Source organism: Polypterus senegalus, chromosome 12 (genome assembly GCF_016835505.1).
Source record: "Polypterus senegalus isolate Bchr_013 chromosome 12, ASM1683550v1, whole genome shotgun sequence".
NCBI classification, from domain to species: Eukaryota; Metazoa; Chordata; class Cladistia; order Polypteriformes; family Polypteridae; genus Polypterus; species Polypterus senegalus.
The window spans coordinates 48,778,001-48,803,220 of record NC_053165.1 but is presented as its reverse complement, the minus strand read 5'-3'; the positions used below and the strand labels follow the sequence as shown (position 1 = coordinate 48,803,220).

General features: G+C 40.1%; 1 protein-coding gene across 2 annotated transcripts in view; it reads right to left on the bottom strand.

Moving 5' to 3' along the window:
* Positions 1-25,220, bottom strand: part of cpne9 (copine family member IX) — a 672,011-nt gene that overhangs the window by 27,569 nt on the left and 619,222 nt on the right. For both annotated transcript variants that reach the window (XR_005635832.1, XM_039771535.1), the window contains exon 19: positions 20,529-20,586. Coding sequence is in view for 1 of the 2 variants with exons in the window: in XM_039771535.1 (XP_039627469.1) it covers positions 20,529-20,586 (58 nt within the window). In the remaining variant the exon portion in view is untranslated. The remainder of the gene's footprint in view (positions 1-20,528; positions 20,587-25,220) is intronic.

The window sequence follows — 25,220 nt, the reverse complement described above, 5'->3', positions numbered from 1 at the left end:
AGTATTTAGAGCAAAAAGGCCTTCACATTGCACTACTTCAGGAAACACACACTGATATTAAGAATGAACAGGACTGGTTACGTGAATGGGGGGGTCAGGCTGTGCTTAGTCACGGATCTCATGTCAGTGCTGGGGTAGCTGTGATGATTTCCAAAACTGTGAATTTAAAAATCACTAATATTAGTGAGGTGGTGGCTGGGCGCCTGCTGGTGGTGCAGATTAAAGATGGGGAACAAGACCTTGTGTTAATTAATTCATATGCACCAACAAATGGTCGAGAGAGGATCTGTTTCTTTGATTCTTTGAGAAGAGTGGTGGAATCTTTTATTAATGGAGAAATTCTTCTACTGGGAGGGGATTTTAATTGTACTGATAACGCTCAGCTTGATCGAAATGGTACTGAGCCACATCCAGCTTCTGTCAGAGTATTAAATACTTTGTTACAGCAGTCAGATCTGGTAGATGTATGGCGGATTAAATTCCTACAGATAGACAATACACCTGGGTCAAAGGGGTGGCCGCATTTCTATGGCACGGTTAGACCGGTTTTACTGTTCAAGGCATCTTTTAAATTCAGTCACTACTACTTATATCTGTCCTTTCGGTCTTTCTGATCACTCTCTGGTGGCTTTAAAGCTCACCTTTTCAAAAAAACCTTTCTTTAAGTCTTTCTGGCAATTCAATGTTTCCCTGTTGGATGATTCAAACTTCCTTCAGTGCTTTGAGTTTTCTGGCAGCAATGGACCCTCACTAAATCCAAATTCACTTCCCTCAGACAATGGTGGGATGTCTCAAAAGTTCAGATTAAAGCTTTCTGCCAACAATACACCCAGCAAGTAACGAAGAGGAGTGTGGAGCATATGAAAAGCCTGGAGGAGGACATCACTGAACTACACGCCACTCTTCAGAACAGTTTTGATAAAGACAATTTTGAGATTTTAACAGCTAAGAAACATTCACTGTCTCAGCTTCTGGAGTTGCAGGCTAAGGGAGCTTTAGTGAGGTCTCGCTTCCAGAATCTCAATCACCTGGACGCACCCACAAGGTTTTTTTTTAGTCTAGAAAAGAAGGAAGCACAGAGTAAGACAATTCATATGCTCCGTGACACCGACGGCCAAGAACTGTGCACTACAGGGGAGATAAGAGACTTTGCTGTCTCTTTTTACACAAATTTGTTTAAGGATGAAAGCATTGATGAAGCTGCCATGTCCGAGTTTTTGGAAGGTTTGCCAACAATTTCAGAAAAGTTCCGATTACATCTGGACACCGAGATCAGTCTTCAAGAACTCTCTGACTCACTTTCTAATCTGAATGTTGGAAAGACTCCGGGGATTGATGGGATTCCAACAGAATTTTATAAGCAGTTCTGGCATTTGCTGGGACCGGACATGCTTTCAGTTTTTCTGGAGAGTGTAAAGGTTGGTGAACTACCACTGAGCTGCAGGAGGGCGGTCATTGTTCTGCTACCAAAAAGGGGACTTGTGCCAAATCAAAACTGGCGCCTGTGAGCCTATTGTGCACGGATTACAAAATCTTTTCAAGGGCCTTGGCCAACCGCCTGAGGAATGTGATGGACTCCATAATTCACCCGTGTCAATCGTACTGTGTGCCTGACCGCTCAATCCATGATAATATATTTGTATTGAGGGATGTTATCTCAGCCTGTAATCTGTGCGGGGTTGATTTAGGGATTCTGTCTCTAGACCAGGAAAAGGCTTTCGATCGAGTAGATCATCGATACTTGTTTTATACGCTGAAAAGCTTTGGATTTGGGGAATATTTTATAAATATGATCAGGCTCTTGTATACTAATATTTTGGCGTTTAAAAGTCAATGGTTCTTTGAGTGCCCCGTTCTCAGTAAAGAGAGGAATACGACAGGGCTGTGCCTTATCTGGAATGCTCTACGCTTTGTCAATCGAACCGTTTTTACGTCAGATAAGTCACAAACTGCAGGGCGTGAGTTTTCCTATGTGCCCAAATGTTACTTTTAAATATTTGGCTTACGCTGATGATGTCATCATTTTTGTCACGTCAAACGATGACATTAAAATGTTAATCTCATGTCAACAGATATTTGAGAGAATATCTTCAGCAAAAATCAACTGGGCCAAAAGTACTGCTTTTTTACTTGGATCCTGGACTGCAAGTTCACCACCAGATCTGCCCTTAGAAATTAAGTGGGACAGAAAGTGTTTTAGATATCTCGGGTGGTAATGGGTGCTGAGGGGGTGGACAAAAGTAATTGGGAAGGATTTTTAGATAAAGTAACAATGCGACTGAACAAATGGAGGTGGATTGTGACCAAGCTGTCTTACAGGGGACGAGTGATTGTTTGTAACAATTTGATAGCTTCTATGCTTTGGCACAAACTTGTGAGTGGGGACCCTCCTCCTGGACTTTTACACAGAATCCAGAAACTTCTGGTTGATTTTTTTTGGGTTGGCCTGCACTGGATAAAACAAAGTGTAATCTTTTTACCTTTGGAAGAGGGGGGTCAGGGGCTCATTGACGTTGTCTCTAAAGTTGCACAATTTAGACTTCAGGCTCTGCAGAAAGTTTTTTTTGTTTCTCACCCTCTGAGTTGGAGAGAGCTGGCGTTGGGTTTCTTCCGCCGAGTGGGAGGTTTACGTTTTGATAGACAACTTCTAGTGATGAACATTCACAAAATGGACCTGTCCAGCCTACCCCATTTTTACAAGGGAGTCCTATTAACATGGCACTTTGTTTTTAAAAGAAACTTTGATACATCTGGTTGGTTGGTTGATGAGCCGTTAGTTTACAACTCTGTTTTCTCATGTCCTCTGTTGTTCAGCGATAGTTTTGTTAAAATACTCATCACAAATCAAATACTTACACTGTCCCAAATTTACGATGAGAGCAAGAAGTCTTTTATTGACCCAGCAGAGCTATCTTCAATACTGGGGGTCAAGTCGGTCAGAATAGTTCAGAGTTTTTTATCATTCATGGCCAAAGATTATCATCGGCTGAACAACTCGATCAGAGCAACAAACATGGAGATGGAGGTCTGCCCTGCTGTTGATCTGTCCTCGCTCACCGACAATACAATCGTGACATTCCATAAAGGGGAAGTCGTGAGCTTTAAGTCTTTGTCAAAGGGGGACCTTTATAAATATTGTATTAAAATTATACACTTTGCAGAACTAAAAACAGTATGTGACACGCCATGGAGAGACAATCTGGGGGTGGATGGTGGGAGTGCACCTGCTTGGAGGGAGCTATATAAGCCCCCAAGTAAGAAAAGAATGGCTGACCTGCAATGGAGAATTCTGCATGGGATTGTCGCTACAAATTCTTTTTGAGCAGAAAGGGGATGATAATTGTATATTTTGTGGACAAAAAGAAACTATATTCCATTTATTCTTGCAATGTATGAGACTCAGTTTTTTTTTCAGTTTTTTTAGTGAATTATGTAAAAAGTTAATGGGGAAATTTAATAATATCATGTTCATTTATGGTACAAAATACAACAAAAAATATCGGCAAAAAGCTCAGTTATCAAATTATCTATTGGGTGAAGCCAAACTAGCAATTTTAAAGAGTCGAAATAATAAACAATCTGGGACAGGGGCCACTGATGCTGTCTTGATTTTCAAGATAAATGTACGATCTAGAATAACAATGGAATATACATATTATAAATTGATGAATACATTAGAGTTATTTAAAAATGTGTGGGGAATTAAAGGGGTGCTTTGCTCAATTGAGGATGGAGAACTAAAAATGAATGTATGAGACATTAGTTAAGTTTTCTGTATTTGTATTTTGGTTTCTTAGGATGATGTTAGTATCTAATCAGGTATTGTGTGCTGTGGAGGGGGGCGAACTGGTGCTCAACTGGGAATAAAAAAGTGGTGGGCATCAACAATATGCTTTTATTAATGTGCGGAGTAGGAGGAGTGTAAAGGGGGAGTAGTGGTGGTCTTTGTGTTATAATGAAATATTAACTTTTTGATTTTCTTATTAATGTGCGGAGTAGGAGAAGTGTAAAGGGGGAGTAGTGGTGGTCTGATATTTTTTGGCTCTTTTTGTTATATTCTGAAAATTGGGCTTGTTTGGTTTTTGACTGTGTATATTATTAATATTTTCAAATTTTATGTTCACAATAAAGGTCTTTTTAAAAATAAAAAATATGTGGTAAAGTGCCTTTCACATCTATCTATCTATCTATCTATCTATCTATCTATCTATCTATGTATCTATCTAAAATAGAGCCATTCATTATCTATCTATCTATCTATCTATCTATCTATCTATGTGGTAAAGTACCTTTCACATCTATCTATCTATCTATCTATCTATCTATCTATCTATCTATCTATCTATCTATCTATCTATCTATCTATCTATCTATCTATCTATCTGTTATTTGTAGTTTGAGTTACCAGGGGATGGCAACAATATCAAAGAGTGTTACAGGGATGATGGGACAAAAAGTGAATGCCTTTTTATAACATTGATAAAGGGTGTGGTCTTTGGCCGGCTTGTCATCCCGGCCAATACCCCCAGGCCACCAGATGAAGCCCTCCCTGCAGTATGGAGGTGCCCCGAAGACCAGCAGGAAGTCATGGACTATGTAGTTTGTATACATGACCCTGGTGGATACCACAGGGGCCGCAAGAGGGAGCTTTAGGGAGGACCGAAGAATCATTTGTGCCCTATAACCCAAAAGTACGTCATAGGAAGAGCAACGTGCTTCCAGGGTGAGAAGAAGAACTCTTACCTGACCCGGAAGTGATAGAGAATCACATGGACTGGGGATTGGGAACACTTTCGGGTAAGGGTATATAAAAGGACTGTGGGAGATCTCAGACGGCGAGCTGGGCTGGGTGGAAGGGTGGCAACGTGTCTAAGAGTCGGAGGAAAGTTATTGTATCATTGTGATTAGTGATTTGTATTTATGAGTATACTGTAGTGGAGGAGAGGGTGCTTTGTGCACTGTGGCGAATTAATAAAGTCAACATTTGGACTTTTATCTGGTGTCTGGAGTCTTGGACAGGGGTTCAAGGGAGCGATAGCGCCCCCAATCTGTCACAAGGGCTAAAAGATTGCTCTTGAATTAGAGGCGGCAATACAAACTCTTTGCATTGGAAAAAATATAAAGAAGCAATCAAAAGTTTTTTTTAAAAAAAACCAAGTACAGCATGTTAAAGTTAACTTCTAGTAAATCCAGACTTCACTAATCTGGACACAGTGTGGTCCCATCAAATCCAGATTAACAGGATTCTGCCTTGTGATAGAACCATTTAAATTCATTTTAATTTAATTTAATCATTAAGCAACACTCATTACCCCAAAATGACAAATCAAAAACAGGACTTTAGAAATGTTTGCAAATGTAATAAAAATAAAAAAAATTGAAATTTCCTATTGACACCTGTGTTTAGATTCTTCACTATGACTCTTAAAATTTGGCTCGGGTGCACCTCATTCTGTTCATCGTCATTGAGATGTTTCTACATCTTGTTTGGAGTCCACTGGTGCTCAGTGCAATTAAATTGGACAAGATTAGGAAAAGCACACACCTATACATACACACCAATTGAAATCTAAGTAATCACTGTAGACCTCAGCATTAACCTTTGCAGTGCACCATGAAATGTGTATATCTCTGTTGTATGCCATTTGGTATGGGATTCACAAAAGCAGTGGTAATGTTTGTGATATGCAATCTGTTTTAATGGCAAATGCAATGCATTTTATTACTAAAATGTTTGTCATGCGCCATCTTTTGGAATGACAGAGACATAGCAACTGGAAGGACCCACAGATAGACACGCACACACTTATCATTTTATTAAGGCAGATTTTTGCATTGTACTAAATTGTATTCAGTAAATGCTGATTTATATAACTAGTAATTGCCTAAAAAACAAAATGTATTAATCTGCCATCTTTAAAGTGTGTATACATTTTTGAAACACCCTGTAAAAATACAGCATACATTTTTATATTTTTGGATTAAACTATACTGTCCTGATCAGAATATAAAAATTAAAAAACACATTGCACATCCTACTAGATGCTCTTTCTGCCTTCTGCCAAAGAACTGAAGCCTCAGCCTAGCACTGGGGTACATATTAAGGCCATATAAAACAGAATTTTTCTGCTTTATTGAGCTCTAATACTGTCAGAGGCCATCATCAGCAGAAATAACAGTCCCAGCTGCAGCATCTGGGACTGTTTGATGTCAGCATCACAGTGAATATTTCTGAGGCACTGCCTAGCCTGAAGTTCCATTCAGAGCCCTGCTTGCTGACATGTGTATTTATATCTCGTGAATTAATAAAGAAAAAAGATTCCCCTGTGGTTTCCAGAAGCAGATGGTCTCCAAGTGAGGGCAGGAAAGGAATACAGAGACCTGCTCCCCGTGGGACTAGCTGTGCAGTAGCAGCATCTGCTGTCAAACGGAAGGTACCCTGAGTCTTTCCTCACACTTGCTCTCAGTCCAACCCCTGTCAGATCACCATGAAGAAAACACCAAAAACAGAGTTGTCAGGATTAATAAAGAGGTCAGCCTTTGCCCCAATAAAAAAAAAAAGATGTTCAGTGATCCATTTTCTTTTTGACATGTTAACATGTTCTTCCAAGCCTTAAAATTTTACAGCACTCACATATAACCTTTAATATAATCTCAGGAAAAATATCCTTCATGATATTCTGACTCACTTATTACATTAAAGTAAAAAGCCAAAACTCATAACTACAAAGTCGGTTATTGACCTTTAGTTGAAAGGCACTCTGGTACCAGCCACATTATGTTTGACCACGGAGTTTGTGGAGAATCCATAAGCATCACATAAATCCATAAACAATTCACATATAAGATCAGACAGGCCATTGCTCTCCTCATCATTTCCTCTCTGGAGTGGATTTCCGATGTCTCCTAGTATGGCCGCTGAGTCAGTAGGCTGCACTCTTTTGATCACTGAATCCATTGTCTCCTAAAAAGCTGAATGCTGCAAAAAGTTGTTGGAAAACAAAAATCAAAGGCTGTCAACTGGTCTATGTTTTTGGGATGTGGCATTAAACCTGTGCACCCACACTCTTTAACTCTTTGCGGGCTGAATATTTTTTTCCAAAAAACAATGGTTTCACTCAGAAATCACCATAAAACATCTGTTGCTGCATGCTGTGGCTGCCAGTTTGCCAAGAATGTGCGGCAGGCTTGCTGCCAGGCTGTCTTCGCGTCATGGTCGTAGTGCATTACATTCTGGTTTCTACCTCTTATCATTGTTAAGTGGCAGTCCTCCCTGGCGAACATTGTCAGTACCACTACTAGCTGGGGACCGATCAGCTAAAGCTGGAACCTCACATTCGTTTTCGATCACTTGTATCAAAAACCGAGTCCTACAAGTCATAGTTCAGTTCAGAAATAACAGGCAAAACGTCATCCACAGAGTATTTTGCTTTACGCATTCATTTTGATCTCTCGTCAGATATCAGTGCCATTTTTGCTGTTGTGTGCGCCTTGCTACTCACGAGAGTGCAGGGAATTTCGGTCAAACAAATGAATCTAACTTTACTTCTAGCAACAAGAGTCCACCTAAAATGTAATGGTTGATTCTGTCACAGTTTACAGTTGATTACCATCGTCAACTCCTCCTTTTGACAAAAGTTGACATCAGCCCTGAAAGAGTTAACATAATGCAGTGGTTCTCAATCTGTGGTGCGGGCCCCCCTAGGGGGGCGCAAAGTAACAAAAAGGGGGGCGCGAAGATGTGAGAAAAAAGAAAACAAGAATCAAAAATATGAAAAATACCTCTATTGAAACCAAAACAAATTAACTTAAACTACGTTCTGATACTAGAAAAATAAATATAGAGTTAGATAAATGCCAATAAAAGTTAAGTAGGTATAATAAAATATGCATCTGTGATATATCATTAATTAAAAAAGAACAAATTGGTATTAGTGGGCTCCTTTCAAAAAACGTTAGGAGGGGCACGATTAAAATTGTCATGAAAACTCAGGTTGCAAATACGTAAAGGTTGAGAAACGCTGACATAATGGTTATTTTCTAGATTGTGTGGTTCTTTGTAGAATTATGACTTGACCAGGCACCATGTCATTCTGGGAAGGTTTTTTTATTTGCTTGTTACGTTGGTACTATGAGCATTGGAAAACTTTGTAATATGTAGAAAATAAAATCTTTAAAGTATGGTACTAACAATTCTGAAAACCTGGACTTAGCTGGTGTTATTGGACATATGCAGCAAGAGTCATTTTAAAATTATGAGCCATTTACTTTACATTTATTTGGCTGACGCTTTGATCCAAGATCACTTGCAACATTCATGATACAATTGGTGACATTTCTGCTAGTTTTCCAATTGGAGTACAGGCAGGTCATGTGACTTAGTCATGGCCACACAGTAGCAGTAACAGGATTTGAACCCCCAACCTCAGTCCGAAGCCTTAACCGCTACACCATACTGCTAGTTGTTTCACAGATCTGTTACCATCTATTCAAGGTTATTTACTGTATGGAGCCTGTTACGGATCTAAAAAAATAAAGGTTCTTGTGGATGAGTCTTCTGTTAATTAAAAATGGTTCCCCTATGGCAGGGGTGTCCAACTATGGTCCACAGTGGCAGCAGGTTTTCATTCTAACCCTAATCCTAATCAGTGAGTAGTTTTCCCTGCTAATTAACTCCTTTCCCTTCATTTTAAGAGGCCTGTTTTCTGTCCTCTGAATTGATTCCTTTCTTCATTAAATGGCAGCCAAACAGAAATGAGTTGTGAAACGAGCCAACAGATGACAAGCTAAACTGGAACGTCAAACTCCAGCCAGTTTCACTCCAACCAGTTTCTTAATAAGAAGGCGATTTTTGTTGTTAAAGCCATTATTGAATATCATGACTTTTTGCTGCTCTCATTCTGCCACAGCAGGCTGTTGATTTTTCTAAGACCACCGTCAAGATGTTTTGGGGACCTGAGCAGTCCAACATGACCGAAGCCTTCACCTTTCTTTATTTTCAGATTAGCTGGTCGTGTGGCGGCTTGTTTTGTGTCTCATTATTGTTTGGCTGCTCATTAAGGAAAAAGAAACAACTAAGGGAGGGGGTCCCCAACTCTGGTCCTGGAGGGTCCCAATGGCTGCAGGTTTTCATTCTAACTCTTTTTTTAATTAGTGACCTGTTTTTGCTCCTAATTAACTTCTTTTGAATTAATTTTATTTGACTTGCTCTTGAAGACTCAGACCCCTTAATTGTTTCTTTTTCCTTAAATAGCTGCTAAACAATAATGAGACACAAAAATGAGCCAAAACACGACCAGCAAACTGTGCCCATCATACAATATCTGTAAATAAAGAAAGGTGGAGGTCTCAGGAATACTGATCTGCTCAGGTCCACAAAACATTGTAACAGTGCTTTTAGAAAGAAGAAAATCAACAATTTTGGAAATGTCTGCTATTGCACAATGAAAGCAACAACAAGCCATGGAATTAAAGAACGGGTTTAATTAATGACAAGAATTGGCACCTAATTAAGCAACTGGTTGGAGTGAAATTGGTTGGAGTTTGAGGCCCTGACTTAGTTGGTCTTCTCTTGGCTCATTCACTTCATGTTTCATTTCTGTTTAAGGAAAGAAATGAAGCAATTCACAGGAATGATGGAGAAATTCAGGGGAACAAATCTTAAAAAAAAACAAGTCAATTAAAATCAATTAAAAAGATGTTAATTAGCAGCAAAAACAATGCATTAATTAAGAAAAAGATTAGAATGTAAACCTGCAGCCACTGGGGCCCTCCAGGAGCAGAGTTGGGGTCCCCTGAACTAAGGGGTTTGTGCCACGTTAATTAAAACTAAGGCAAAACAAGTTAATCAGCAGCCAAAATGGTTCACTAATTAAGAAGATGGTTAGAATGAAAACCTGCAGCCACTGCGGCCCTCCAGGACCGGAGTTGGACACCCCTGCCCTACGGAATCACTCCTGAGAACCACCAACAGAAAACCTACACAGAAACAAGGACTTTATAATCTGCACACTAAGAGTTTTATGAGCAGAAATTGAACATGGTTTCCTGTAGCTTTAAGGCACAAAATGAATTAATTTCACAACATGCACAGCTATAAAGATTCCCCTGCAATATAAATAAAACTGTATGTAGATAGTAATACCATCACATAGATGTGGTATCCTGGGCTTGATTCCCATGCCTGGCCCTTGCCTGTGTAGAATTTACACATTCTCTTTAATGTCTGACGTGTCTTTCCTTCTACATCTCCAAGTAAGAATTCCACACTGGCTCTGTGTGAGTGTGAGTGCATACACTCAGGCGCCAGAGACGTTCTTCAGAGCAGTGCCACAGGAGAACCATTTTTTGGTTCCCAAAAGACCCCTCCACAAGAAGGTTCCAGAAAGAACCTTTATTTATTTAGATCTGTAACAGATTCCACACGGTAAATAACAATGGATAGATGGTAACAGATTTGTGAAATACCAATGGGTCATGATTTTAAAAGGATTCTTGCTACATATGTACAGAAGGACAGGCTAAGTTCAGGTTTTCTTCATCTGTTAGTGTAGCCTACCATACATTTTGGTCTTTTTTCCTACATATTAGGAAACTTTTCAAAGCACCAAGAACCAAAGACACACAGAGAGACCTCAGACGATGTAGTAAAGGACAAGCCACTTGAACATTACAAAAAACACAGCACTTATGTTGATTTTTAATGCAGGTATAACTTCTGTCACACATGCACGATTAGGTGACAGTCAGCTGGCTCTGTTGTGCATGAAACTACAAGAAATGGGGAACCGGATCACGGTATTAATTCTTTTCTCTCCTTTTCATCTACAGAAAGACACCTGAATAAAAAGTCCTTAGCTCAACGAGTATACCAATCTCCACCACATTTCCGCACCACAAAGAAAACACTCCGCTCCGGCCCAGGGAATCTCCTCACTTTCAGTCCCATCCTGATGACTTCAGTCCCATCCCTACGCTCCTGACATCATCTGTAGCTCCATCCCTCTTCGTCACTTGCGTTAATTTGATTGGTCCCTCTATAAAAAGCCTCCTGACCCCTGAGTTTTTGTCAAATGTGTTGATCTTTTTGTTGTACTCTTGACCTTATTGCTGATTACTGTAACCAACGACCAGCACACGGGGAGGTACCCCAATCCTTAATCTGTCTCATTTGCTTTATTTATCACACTTCTTATGTTAAAGTACAGAAATGCAGCATTATCATCATAAACATGATCTTCTGATACACCCAGAACATGGGGACATATCTTGTACGTGGCACAGGTTGTGGCTCTTCAGCCATGTTTAGGTGGCTTAGTTCAAAAGGCAGCACTCGTGGTAAACCATGAGTGGGGTGACTTAGCTACTCTTATTACTCTGATCTGCAAAAACTACATTTTTAGTCCCATTAAAATATGATTGGTTAAGTCCAGGTTTTGTTCATCTGTTAGTGTAGCCTGCCATACATTAAATATTTTGTTCTTTTTTTTCTACATATAATGAAATTTTTCAAAGCACCAAGAACCAACTTCATATGCAAGGAACCCTTCCCAGAATAAAATGAAGCGATAGTTCTATGAAGAACTGCACAACCCACTAAAGAATCAGTAAGAGTGTACACAAATGAGCCAAGGGGTGGACTGGCACAGTAATGAGAATTATCTTCTGCCATGCACAAGTGGATTTAAAAATGTGATGTTGTTTTAAAAATGGTACAGTATGCGACAAACTCTGTCAACCTCTGTCTATTAAAGACTCATCATGAAATAAATATTGATTTAACTGATGCAATAAATTGTGTGAGGGCAAGAGGGCCCTCTTTTATATAAACAGACGGGTTTTCATTTTAAAGTGTTTCTGACTGGTAATCCTATAGCAATGAAGACACTCCATAAAAGGCGTAAAACAAAGACATTGTGAACAACTCACCAGTCAATGCAGCATTTTACTGACACCAATGTCCTTAATGCGAAACGTCTACTTGCATATCAGACAAACTCTGCAGTCTAATTGCTGTCTCGCATTTGCTTTACATTATTTGCTAGGATGACTTAAAATAAAAAAAAGTACCTGACTAACATGCAAACGGCTAATCAGACTCTGAACTGTGCTGCTGACAACCGCCTTGACCTTCTCGACACCGTATAAATCTTGACTATGCTCTGTTGCTTTCTAAATAACAATTGACAGAGTCCTCAAGCTTCTTGTCTGTTGGTCTGAACGGCTTTTAGAGGATAGGCCAGAAATAGCACCCTGTTCGTGAGCAGTCATTGCTGATCTTCTCAGTGTGTGAAAGTTCACCTTGCTGTTTACTTCACTTATTTGACTCTCTTCAGGAAATTATTGATGATTAGTCAAACCTTGATATATTTCCAGTTCCGCAGTTTAGATGATTCACTTTGTTAGTGCTGTTTAAGGTCTGAATCCTTCTTACCCAGCATACATTTCTCATCTATCCTCTTCAGTCCCAGCGTAACATCTCTCCTGTATAACTTTACATTGACATCATGGGTTCCCTTTTCTCAGCCATTTAAGGTTCAGCTTGTCACAAGAAGAGGGGAACTGTAATAGAGGTGGAGGAGAAGAGTTCCAGAAAGTGGCTGTTATGATTGTCTGTTATATATGGAGCTTCTTTTTAAAATTTTCTTGGGTTTCTTTGAAACTGGCATATTAATCTTGGCAATATTTTGGGGTTTTAACACCCAATAAATCAAATTCTGAAATCCAACTTTTGTTTAGAAGTTATATATTTTTAAATGTATGTTAAGACTCGATTTTTACTTTCTTGTATTCGAAATATAGGGAAAGTATTGTAATCGTCCAGAAATTCAATGTCGAGATTTTGATGAATCTCAAAGTTTTAGGCCTCCCTGACTTTCTCATATACGAAGTATGGGGAAAGTATTGGATTCCTCCAAAAATTCCATTTCGAGATTTAGATGAATCTTGATGTTTTAGACCTCCCTGAGTCCAAAAATACACTTTTTGAAATTAAGTCTGTGTTCCTGTGTCTGTGTGTGTGTATGTAAACATGATAACTTGAGCACACTTTCGCTTAGGTCAACCAAATTTTGCATATAAGTATTAGGTACAAAACATAGATTTCTATCAACTTTTGGACTATTTCCGATAACCGGAAGTGTTACTTTACGTTTCATTCATGCAGCTGCAGAGTCCGATTTATTCAACTTTACTTTTATAATAATTGTTCAATATATTATTAATTTAATGTTATTTGTTGTTGATGGTTCTTTAATGTACATAGCATAAAAAATATAATCATTGTCTTGCAGTTACTCCTCAATCATCCATCCCCATATCTGAGTATACAAGAAAGTCGAGAGGAGACCACTCACGATTTTTGTTTTGTGGCTTGCTCCACAATTTGGTGGGTTGCAGTGTCTGCTTCCATGAAGATTTCCCATGCAGCACTGGGCCCGCTCCACTTGTGAAATCATTGACACCCTAGTATGAAGAGTACCCTAAAATATTCACTTGTATCCGTGACTGAACCAAACTTAGCATGACACTCTATCTGTCACAGCCAGGTGTTATGTGAGCGACCCCTTGGCCTGGTCCAGCCACTCGGGTCCTCAACAATGAAGATCTTACGAGCCGAATCACCCTTGGGGAAATGCGCCACATGGCCATAGTGCTGTAACTGACGCTCCCTCACAATGTGCCTCATTTGGGACTCCATGAGCAACCACTCATTCGACGCAAAGTCAAACCAACGGTACCCAAGGATTTTACGGAGAGACACAGTACCAAAGGAGTCCAGTATTCGTCTCAAGTCACTGGATGGCATCCATGTCTCGCAACCATATAGCAAGACAGGAAGCACCAGGACTCTAAAGACTTAGACCTTTGTCCTTTTGCATAGATATCGGGAGCACCACACACCTATTTCCAGAGATCTCATTACCCCCCATGCTCTCCCAATCCGTCTACTGACTTTATAGGAAGAGTCACCAGAGACATGAATGTCACTGCCAAGGTACTGTAAGTAAACCTCTCAACAAGGTCAACACTCTCTCCGCAAACAGACACACCGATGATGGCTGTGCCCAAGATGTCATTAAAGGCCTGGATCAGTCTCTCAAGTGCCCCGATCAGAGCCTCCATTAACTCCACGAAGATCACACTATCGTCAGCAAAGTCAAGATCCATAAATCTTTCTTCACCAACAACCACAGCCGCTGGACCCCATGACCCTGCCCAACACCCAGTCCATACAAGCATTGAATAGAGTGGGAGCAAGAACACACCCCTGACGATCCCTAGAATCAACTGGGAAAAACGCAGAAGTCCTGCCTCCACTCTGCACAGCACTCACAGTACCAGTGTACAGGCCGGCCATGATATCCAGCAACCTCGAGGGGATCCCACGAACTCTCAGGATGTCCCACAGGGCAGCTCAATCAACTGAGTTGAACGCTTTGCAAAAATTGACAAGGCCGCAAAGAAACTCCTCCAATATTCGCGTTTGTACTCCATGAGAACCCTCAGTGCCAGGATGCGGTATGGTAGACTTGCTAAGCGTAAAACCAGACTGTTCCGGTCGCTGGTAGGTAATTGGAGGATCAGCCTCAAGAACTGTAAACCCAGAGATATCCAACATCCTAGCCGGAGGATCAGCTTTGAACAACTGCTCAAAGTAGCTAGCCCAGCGGGTCACAACTGCAGTGTCATCCGTAAGGACCTTTTCATCAGCTGCCCTGACAGTGACTCTCTGAGGAACAGATTCTGATGTGCATAATGCTTCTATTCCTCTGTAAGCAGGACGTGGGTCGCTAGACCACAGATGGTGTGTCACTTGCTCACAGATTCCTCTAAAAAACAACTCTTTATCTGCCCTCAGAGCCCTCGCAGCTGTCCTTCTCAGTTCCCGGTACAGACCAGAGTTGTCATTGAGCCGTGCACTGCGACTACTCTCAATGATATCCAGGGTACCCTGCGAGATGAAACACCTCCTTCTGGGAACACCAGTAACACCAACACAACCATCAGCAACCTTCAGGATCTTGTAACAGAAGGTCTCCTACATCACATTAGGATCGGCAGTCATATCCAAATCTGAAAATTCCTCACACAAACTGTGTGCAAACTCATTAGAAAGGACAGAAAAGAAAAAAAAAAAATCCCGTTCGACCAGACCGCCAATTCACTACAGAGACAGAAGAAAGCAGCAATCCAAATCATTTACACCTTTGTCTACCTGCCACTTTCAACGCCTGACAACAACATCTTTGCACCGCAAAACCCCGGGGTTCAGGATTACGCCACGTACTGAGGATAAGCATGGTGAGACTGTTTCTTGTTGTTTGGGGAGAGGAGCAAGCCATCATTATCATCCTTGTAATTTCCGCAGGATAGTTTTTCTAGCTGAACCAGGTTCACAAGCATTTTTCAATTTCTGTTAAACCTTCTGGACTTTTATGTGCATTTCGTACTTCTCTGTGTCTTATTGAGTTCATGTTCAGTGTGGAGTCAAGAGAGGGTTTGTATTGTATATTAACTTTGTGCTATACTTTTTCTTTTTATTATTATTTTCCGCCGGACACTTTTGGGGTTGAATGTTATGTTGGGGTTGTTTGGGGTATGATATATATATTGTTTGGTGTTTGTTCATTTCTTTCTTTATCATTTCTTTCTTTTTTCGAGTATTTTTGATCGTTGAATTGAGGAAGTTTATTTGGAAGAAGTACAGCTTGTCGGGTCTAACGTCCTCAACTTACCAGGCCACGAGTCTTGGTGGTGTAGCTGCCAGTTTTGGAGAGCAAGTCGGCCGTTACATCTTGGTGTATATGGAGAGCTGCTTGTTGTCCCAAATTTACCTCAATCTGCTCAAAGTAGAAGATGCCTTGCCAATGCGTGTCTTGATCTTAGCCACAGGGCTGCTGTCGCAGGTAAGCAGGCTACCAAGTTAAGAGAACTCTTGAACGTTGTCCACACGATTGCCGTTGATGCATAGGGAGGAGCCTGAAGTGTTTATTTCCATCAATATTCTGAGTGAGATGAGCAATCCTAGTTTCTGCCCTGTGATTGCTAAGCGATTAATCATGTCTTGTTCCTTCTATTCATTAGTCTTAATCATAATGGCATAACTCCACCTAGGGTACCTAAGTTAGCCTTGCTGGTCCCTAACCCGGATAAAGTGAGGAAGGTTAAGGCTGGGCTGGTACCCCCGTTGATGACGCAGTTCACAATGAGATCACCATAGCGAGGGTACTCACATTATGATGAACCTGAGTTTTCTTTTTATACTAATAAATTTACTATTTGAAAGCACTCCACAGAATATCTAATGATATGGCATCAAAAAGCAACAAGGATTCCCTTCAGTGAGTCTGTTTATTTTAGTTAAACATTTTTGCAAATTGTGCTGCTGAAAACTGGCTTTGAAGAATTAAGATATTTGCCTGCAGGAAAAGCCATGCTAGTGTTTTCTTCATCCTGGGAGACAGCTTTCAGAGGTTGGTTTTAGCAGCCACGTGTCATCAGTCCTGGCAGAGACCCTATGGAGCTCTGCAGGAAAATGTCAGCAACTGTTCATTTGGCCACAAAGCTGTGAAGTGATTTCATTTTTTGTTGAGCCCCCTTCAGATTTGCACAAACTCCTGGCCTTCATTTGTGTCTAAATAAAGAGCTGTGTGAGCAGAAATGAAAGCACTACAATGGAGGATGGGGAGGTGGTTTCTTGGTGGGGGGTTCCCCCTGCTTAACAGAGCGGAAAGATGGGACTGCTTTTAATAAGTTCTGCTTTGCCTCCGTGCAAAGATGACATGCAAGATGCAGCCGCGTTATCAGGCCCCTTAATAAGTGTTGCAAACAGAGCCCAATGGGAAATCTGATGCTGCATCTTCAGGCGGCAAGAAAATCACACTGTGCCCAGAAGGGGATGTGTGGTAAAAAATAATATCACACCATCTCTTTCTTTGCGGATCTGTGTAGAATGGAAACACCAGCCATAAGGGGTTTCCTCAATAAAACCTGGCCAATGTATTTTGTGCTGCACAGCAAATAAGGCTGCTCTGCAATTATGATTGCTCCCCCCCCCCTTAGATTTATTAATAAATACAGTAATTTATTTTTGTAATACCGCTACTCTTTCAAGATTAGTTTATTTAAAGTCATGAATATCTCTCAAGGGACTCTCGGCTTTGATGGCTTAAATAAAAAATAACCCGATTTTTTCTTCTTTTGTATTACTGTTTCCTTTTTTTAGGTCACTGCTTCCAGTGTTAAACTGGGTTTATTTACCGTCTTAAGAGTAATCGTTATGCATACATACAGCTTCAAATCCAGCCCTGTTTGGTATTTATGCAAAAAATGTATATGTGTCTGCCACATACAAGCTCTTTCTCAAAGTGATAATAAAGTGAGTATTGACTATAGACATGCAGCTGAGTAGCAGATTTCAGTTGGCTCAGTGTGAGTGAATGCCCACTGACAGAATGGAGTCCCAGCCAGGGTTGGTTTTTGCCTTTTGTATTATGGTTTCAGATGTGCTCCGGCACCCCAAGAACTGGAATGGACTGAATGAGTTAAGAACATGAATAAAAAAGGATAGGCTCGGGGAACTAATCATGGATTGTCATGGGGTGCATGGCACCAAAGGCACACTGTTAGGCTAACACGATCACATGCCCAGAGGGATGAACCTGGAGCAACGCCAGCAGAACCTAAGTGAAGAGGAACATTCATTAGAATATGTTTAAGCCATCTCTGGTGGTTCCTTTCAATCTGGAGGAGCAGCTACTTTATTATGATACTCTCCCAAATCTCTCAGCTTCTCACTTTATCATGGAGTGTCAGCCATGCAAAGAATACTAATTTCTGCCACAATATTTTCAGTTATTACTCATGACCCTAGGTGAGAACCTGTGATATTTAATGAATGGTAAACTGAGAGTTTTGTCTTTAAACTCAGATCCTGCTTCGTCAACATGGACCGGTTCAACAACCACAATAGAACCATTTTGATACACTTATTGATCTTCTTGATCACTTATAAACAAATTCTCCACTTCTCCACTAAGGGCAGAATTAAGACACCACACAGTGGCGGAAAAAACACACACAATTGATTGTCACAACACAGAAATGAAATAATTATAATTAGCCAACCTGCGGCGTACGCCGCATAATCAGGCCGGTTTTTTAATGATTTTTAAGCACAGGGAGAAAATTAACATTTGAAAAATCGGTAATGTAATAAATCAGCAAGAAAAGCAACATTGTAACATTGCATGGAACGAACCAACACATGGAATACCCCTCGCAAACCGTTTTACACGCTGCATATGGCGATTCACTTCCGTGAGAAACATGCCTCTATGAACAGGCAACGTGGCTCGGAGGTGCATGTGGCCTCTACGACAGACTAATATACGTATATATGACGCCATTTTTTCAGTGTCGTTGCGTCCGAGTTGGTGGCCGTGGCTCTGCGAGTTGTCGTCGTATCCAATGATCTTGGAGTTGGTGGGCGTGGCTCCTTCTTGCGTGCGCCATAGATGTCTTACTTGTCGGCGGCTTAGTGAATCCACGCCCCTTCCGGTGTGCTTTCCATGGGTGTCTTGCCTTAGTGAATTATATATATAGATTATCATGGAAAAAGTCGAATTTTGACAATATGAAACAAAAAAACTTAAGTCTATTTGCATGACTTATCCACATCTACTTAATGACAATGTTGTGAAGTGCCCAGTAAACTCCAGCCAGTAGAGATACCTGGATTTTAGGATTAGATATAGTGCCCTCCATAATATTTGTGACAAAGACACATTTTCTCCTTGATGTACCTCTTTGCTCGACAGTTTACAATTACAAACCAAACAATAGAGACATGAATAAAGTGCACACTGCAGACTTTTATTTAAGGGTATTTGCAGACATTTTGGTCCCACCATGTAGAAATGACAACACTTTTTCTGCACACCATAATGTTTGGGACACAGCAATGGCAGGCATATTAAAGCAGCCATATTCAGGACTGTCACATATCCCTTGCAGGCAATGACTCCTTGAAGTCTGCAATTCATAGACATCAGCAGGTTCTGAGGATCTTCTCTGGTGATGCTCTGTCAAGCCTCTAATGCCACCATATTCAGCTCCTGCTTGTTTTGGGGGGGGTTGTCCCATTACGTTTTCTCTTTAGCATATGGAATGCCTGCTCAATTTGATTTAAATCAGGTGACAGAATTGGACATTCAAGAATTCTCCATTTTGTAGCTTTGAAAAACTCCTGTGTTAGCTTAGGAGTATGTCTAAGTATCATCTTGTTGTAGGATGAAGCACCGTCCAATGAGTTTGGTGACACTTACTGGAACTTGAGTAGATAAGATATTTCTGGACACCTCAAAATTCATTGTGTCACTGCCATCAGAAGTTCCATCATCAATGAAGATAAGTGTTCCAGTACCTATGGAAGCCATACATGCCCGGGCCACTACATCCACACCACCATGTTTAACAGATGAGATGGTATGCTTTGGCTCTTGGGCAGTACCCTTTGGTATCCACACTTTTCTCTTGCCATCACTCAGGTTCATCTTTGTCTTGTCTGTCCACAAGATCTTTTTCCAGAATTCTTCAGGCTCTTTTAAGTACTTTTTTGCAAACTGTAAATATTTAAACTAGTGGTTCACATTTTGCAGTGTGGCCTCTGTGTTTCTATTCATGAAGTCTTCTGCATATAGTTGTCTCTGACACGTCCACATCTGCCCCCTGAAGACTGCTTCTGATCTGTCAGACACCTTGACCACAGTGAGGATCTTTCTGCCGTCAACAGTGGAGGTCTTCTTTGGCCCTTTGTGATTACTGAGCTCACCAGTGCGTTCTTTTCTTCTTAAAGTTATTCTAGACAGTTGACTTGGGTCATGGTAAAATTTTACTGATGTTTCTAATGGTTTTATTCTCGTTTTTCAGCCTCATAATGGCTTCTTTGACTTTCATTGGCACAGCTCTTGTCCTCATGTTGACCAATGGCAACTTCAGACTCCAAAGGGTAGAAGCAAAATGAGGTATCTTATGAAGCAATGAAACCCACCTGAGGAATCATAAACACCTGTAATGCTAATTGTCCCAAACATTATGTTGCCCAGACATGGAGGGGCTGTGTATTAAAAGTGTTTTCATTTCTACATGACCTAAATGTATGCAAATACACTTAAACTAAAGTCTGCAATGTGCATTTTAATCACGTCTGAATTGTTTGATTTGTGTTTTTAAACTGAGGAGCAGTGAGGTAAATCAATGAAAAATGTGTCTTTGTCCCAAACATTATGGAGGGCTCTGTATATTGTCTTTGTGTATCCAGGTTTTCCAGAATGTTCTTACAACCTATTTTGGAAAAATAATATGTTCATATCTTTAGATTGCAATCCCTTGGTTAATAACAGGGACACTCATTCGATTGTGTTGCAGGAAGACATATAAAGGACATAGCAGACACACATCGACATTGGGTCAGTCGTTCTTACCTAAGTAAGCCATGATCATTCATCCCACCACTCTCTACTTACCATCAAACTCTGCTGGTCCAACTCCAATGATTATAACAGACATAGGAAGGGAAGCAGCCTGTATAGAATAAAAACAAAGTATAATAAATTGCTAAACTTAAATAAACAAGTACATAGAACTAACATTAAACCAAATGTAATTGACTTTTATGAAACCAATCTAATTGACTTCATCTCAGATTGAAAATCTTACAGTCACATTTATTGGAGATATGTGCCAAATATGAAACAGAATTCAGCTGGTTGATGAAGAAGAAGAATTTCCTCCTGCACTTTGGTTTAGAGTGTATACTCAAGTCAAGCTTCAGCGTCAGGACCCCAAAACAAGGATTTTCAAGGATGCAATTTTAACACCAGTTTATGTTTCATTTATCACTCAGCAGTATGTTTAGTGTAATAGAATTCATTTTTTAGTTGTTATGGTGACAATTTTTATTAATGATAATATCTTTTGTTATAACATATATTGCTGATAACTCTTTGGACATTAATAGTTGTGGACTTCTTATTTATCTTTCTGGCTCCCATACTATGTCACTCTGTCCCAACCTGTAACTGTCCCATGAATGCTATCAACATGTTAAATTCTTTGCATTGTTCTAAGTTCGATGTTTTGTGAAATAGAGCCTTCCAGGGCCTACAATTACAATGACACTGAAATAGTGCAGGATAGGAATCAGGCTGTAAGATACACAAGTAGGAAGTATATTGTCATTACTGCCAATACTGCCAGTATTCTGTCAGAACAACCCTAGGAGTTCACTAGCATGGTCCCAAAACTCGAACGGGGAGCTGGCCTTCTCCTGGAAGTGATTGAAAGAACCTCCTAATCATACACCAACATAGAGTTGGGAGGAGAGTGTACAAAAGTTCAGCTGCCAGAAGAAAAAGAGCTCAAAGTAGGAAGAAAGGTAGAACAGAGCTAGACGTGTAAGGTATATTTTTAGCTTTAGTGCCAATGCATTATAGCCTCCTGTGCTATTACCAATTTGCTATAATGAAACATTTTCTTTTCTTTGTATTTTCAGTTTTCGTGGCATTCTTTTTTTGGCATGGTTTCCAGGAACACCCCATTCACAGTGTAAAAATGATTAATATTTCAGTTTCAGCAAATGTTGTAATTTCACTAGGGGCATTAAGCAACAACAGAAAACATTCCTTTTTTAACAAATAATTGAGTGCCATTACTGAAAGGTACTTTTATCCTTCAAAATTTTTTTCATATAAATCCTTTGTTACGCCCTAAAAAGAACTTCCAGGAACGAAATCTCCCAGACCACATAAAAATGCATTGTGTCCTTAGAGACAACCATTACTGTGTCTATGGTGTCTCTATGGGTGAAGTCAGCCATTGCTTTCTGCCCAAAAAAGTATCAATGACAAAAAAGAAACTATTGAACTTTTTCCCCCTGAGTAATCTAGGTCTTAATTTACTTAACTGTGAACAAATATGATTGTTGATTACTTTCATAAAGTGTGTTAGCAGCAAAGGACACAGAAAGTTTAAGCGGTATTATGTAAAGCAACCCAAAACAAAGTTGAAGAGAAACTTCTTCTAGAGTGTTCACAGTCTGATTAAATCACAGAGGACGTTATTAAAAAATGGAAATGTGTGCATGTTGGAAAAAAAGGAAATGATCCTTTCAGTAAATAAATAATCATCTATGGTGAAAATCCTATGGGAGGTCTTTAACAAGGAACAAAGTAAAAATGCTTTGACGGTTTTTAATGTGGCAGCTAACCTTATATTAAATATATGTTGGGGCTCAGAGCAAAGTGAATGCTAATTTACTAGAGATAACACTGAAAGAATTCCTTTTTAGGTAAAGCAAATAGGGAATGGACCCTCATTCAGCTTTTTGTGCCTCTCTCTACAGAATTCTTCCCTGTGGTATACTAATCCATCGTATTATTTCAATCACTGAATTTATTTCAACATGAAAACCTATTTTATATTTTATCTGTTGTATTTACATATTGATCTCTTCTTTAAACGAATACAATGAGTTGTCAAATTCTGTGTTAACTTCAGTTAAATGTGTCATTACCCTTTGCCTCTTCTAAAGTCTTTTAAATAGCTAGATATGGTTAGATTAAATTAAACAGGACTTTATTAGCCCCCCGGGGGTATTTGTGGCTTTTTACATAAGCTCTTTAAATAAATAAATACATAAATAGATAAATATGTACTTATACACTATGGTCTGATCACAAACACCAGAATGACTAAAAAGGTAGAATTTTTTTAAAAGAAAGAAAATAATTCTGACTTATGCTCTTATTACTTATTTTCCACGTATGAAAAAGCAGTAAGAGGACATCCTGCTGCCTGAGGGAAGAAGGCTGTAATAATGAATATGTGTGAAGCACTTCTGGCTGTAAGTGCAAAAGAAAGATGAGAAAATAGATAAATAACTTGAATGCTTACATCCTTCTTTGTATACACTGTGACCTGTAGAGGGCATTGTGACACCCAAAACCTAACCCAACACAACCTCACAGACCTAAGTCACGGATTTGAATAAAAGGTTGTATTACTAATAATCACCTTTACAAAGGTTTCTTAATCTGACTTTGCACAAGCACAATACAACGACCCACTTCTCTCTTCTTTTCTTTCCTCCACTGCTTCCAGGTTAGCTTTTTTCTCTTCCGCCCAACTCCAACTCACCTGGACAAGGTTGAGCGGTAGACCCAGCAGTACTTCCGGTGCTGAGGCATAGCTCGTTGGAAGCAGTTCCAAGTCAAATAGAAGTACAGTAGACCCCAACGAAGTCGTGGTTCAGAATTCGCAGTCTCAGTTGTTAGCGGATTTTTCCTTTGAACCTAACTAATAACTGTTAGCAGAAACTGCAAATATCCTCCGCAATTTTTTTATGGCTTTTTTCGTGGCACTACTGTACTGTAGAGAGAACACTAAGCAACCGTAGAGGAAAAGGCGGCTTGGGATGGTGAAAGTAGCCAGTCCGAGAGCGTTATTCATTTCTCCTTGCTGCTGACTGGCTGCTGCTCTGTGACGCATCTCCGGCAGATGTAGCCGAGCATTCCCGTACCATAACAGTTTACCGAGTGCAGCTATCTCGAGTGTTTAAATGAGTGTTCTTGTGTTTTTCGTTTTGTTCTTCTTAAAGCCCTAAGATGCTGCCCAAATGTCCTGCACCTTCTAAGGCCGGGTTTATACTTCATGCAACGCGATGCATGCTGCAGCAGATGCTCCTGCTATGCAAGCGTTTTACTGTTTATACTTGTGCACGTACTTTCTGTAAATCTGGAGGAATCCACCAGGTGGCAGTGTGAGATATTATCACGGTGAGAACAGGTTCGGCTTCTCTGTGTTGTGAATTGCCTGGAACACCCATTAATTTCCAATGACACGTTACCGCAATATCTCTGAAAAGGATGTTTGATGATTATATCCGTCAATCCAGGGATGTGTCCATTCCAGCAAGCACTGGGCACAAGGCAGAAACAATCCCTGGACAGGGCCTGAGCTCATGGCAAGGTGAATACAAGCACACACATACACTGGAGTCATTTTAGCGGCACCAAATCCCCAAATCTGCATATCTTTGGAAAGAAACTGGAGCACAGTGTGGAAACCCAGCAGGAAAACATGTAAACTCCAAGCAGGGAATATCAGCGACATGACTCCCTGCGAGACAGCAGTGCTACTGCTACGCCACCCTGTCACCCCCATGTGTGTAATTAGTAACAGTATTCATTATTTAAACAAAGTTACCGATTTATCTATAAAATGTAACATACTTACTTTAATGCATTTAACCATGAAAGTGATACCAAGTATAAATCTAAGAATTCTAAAAGGGCAGAGAGTTGGAATATCATACATTTAATGTGTTCTGTGTGGTAATCTATTGCTGCTTGCCTCTTTTGTCAGGTCCAAGAAGCCCATAGCGATTAAAAACTGGGATGATGTTTACGACGGTCTTAATGATAAAGTAAACTACAAGGTTAAAGTGGACATTTCGAGATTAAAGCCAAAATTTCCACTTTAATCACAAAATACACTTTTTACCATGTCCTTAATTTTGTTGTCTGTGGCACAAATACAGCACTGTACATGATGCTATTGTGAAGTTGTAAAAAAAAAACGACACAAAAGATGGTATGTGATAACGTATCATGTTATTACAATCGGGGATATACGACGCTTGAATATAAAAGCACCATAAATGCATCTGTATGTCCGCATTTTGCTTCACCACATCGAACCATTCATCAAACATTGACGCAAGTACATCGATTTAGGATCCTCAAAGCGGCTTTCTGTCACATGTAGATAGTAAACAGAGACTCTGATGTCACATTCCAACTTTCATCACACTGTGCCCACAGACTTTTTGCTGGTACCGCAACTTAATTTCTGAGGACCTGCTCACAGGACGTGTCAAATGAACACTGGGAGTGTGTGACAGCCATGATGCATGTGAGTACGCAGTCTGAGCGTGAAGTATAAACGAGCCCTAAGGCTTCTGGCAATGAACCTAAGCGCCAAAAAAAGTTTAAGACAGTCTAAGAGAAGGTTAAACTACTGGATTTGCTCCCAGAACTAAAAAGTTATGCCGGAGTAGCCATCTGAGGAGCTGTAAATCCTCTGCTTTGCTGGGCAGTCATTATCTTCATTACATACCTTCATCGTACTGCACAGCTAATTCATCATCATCATCATCA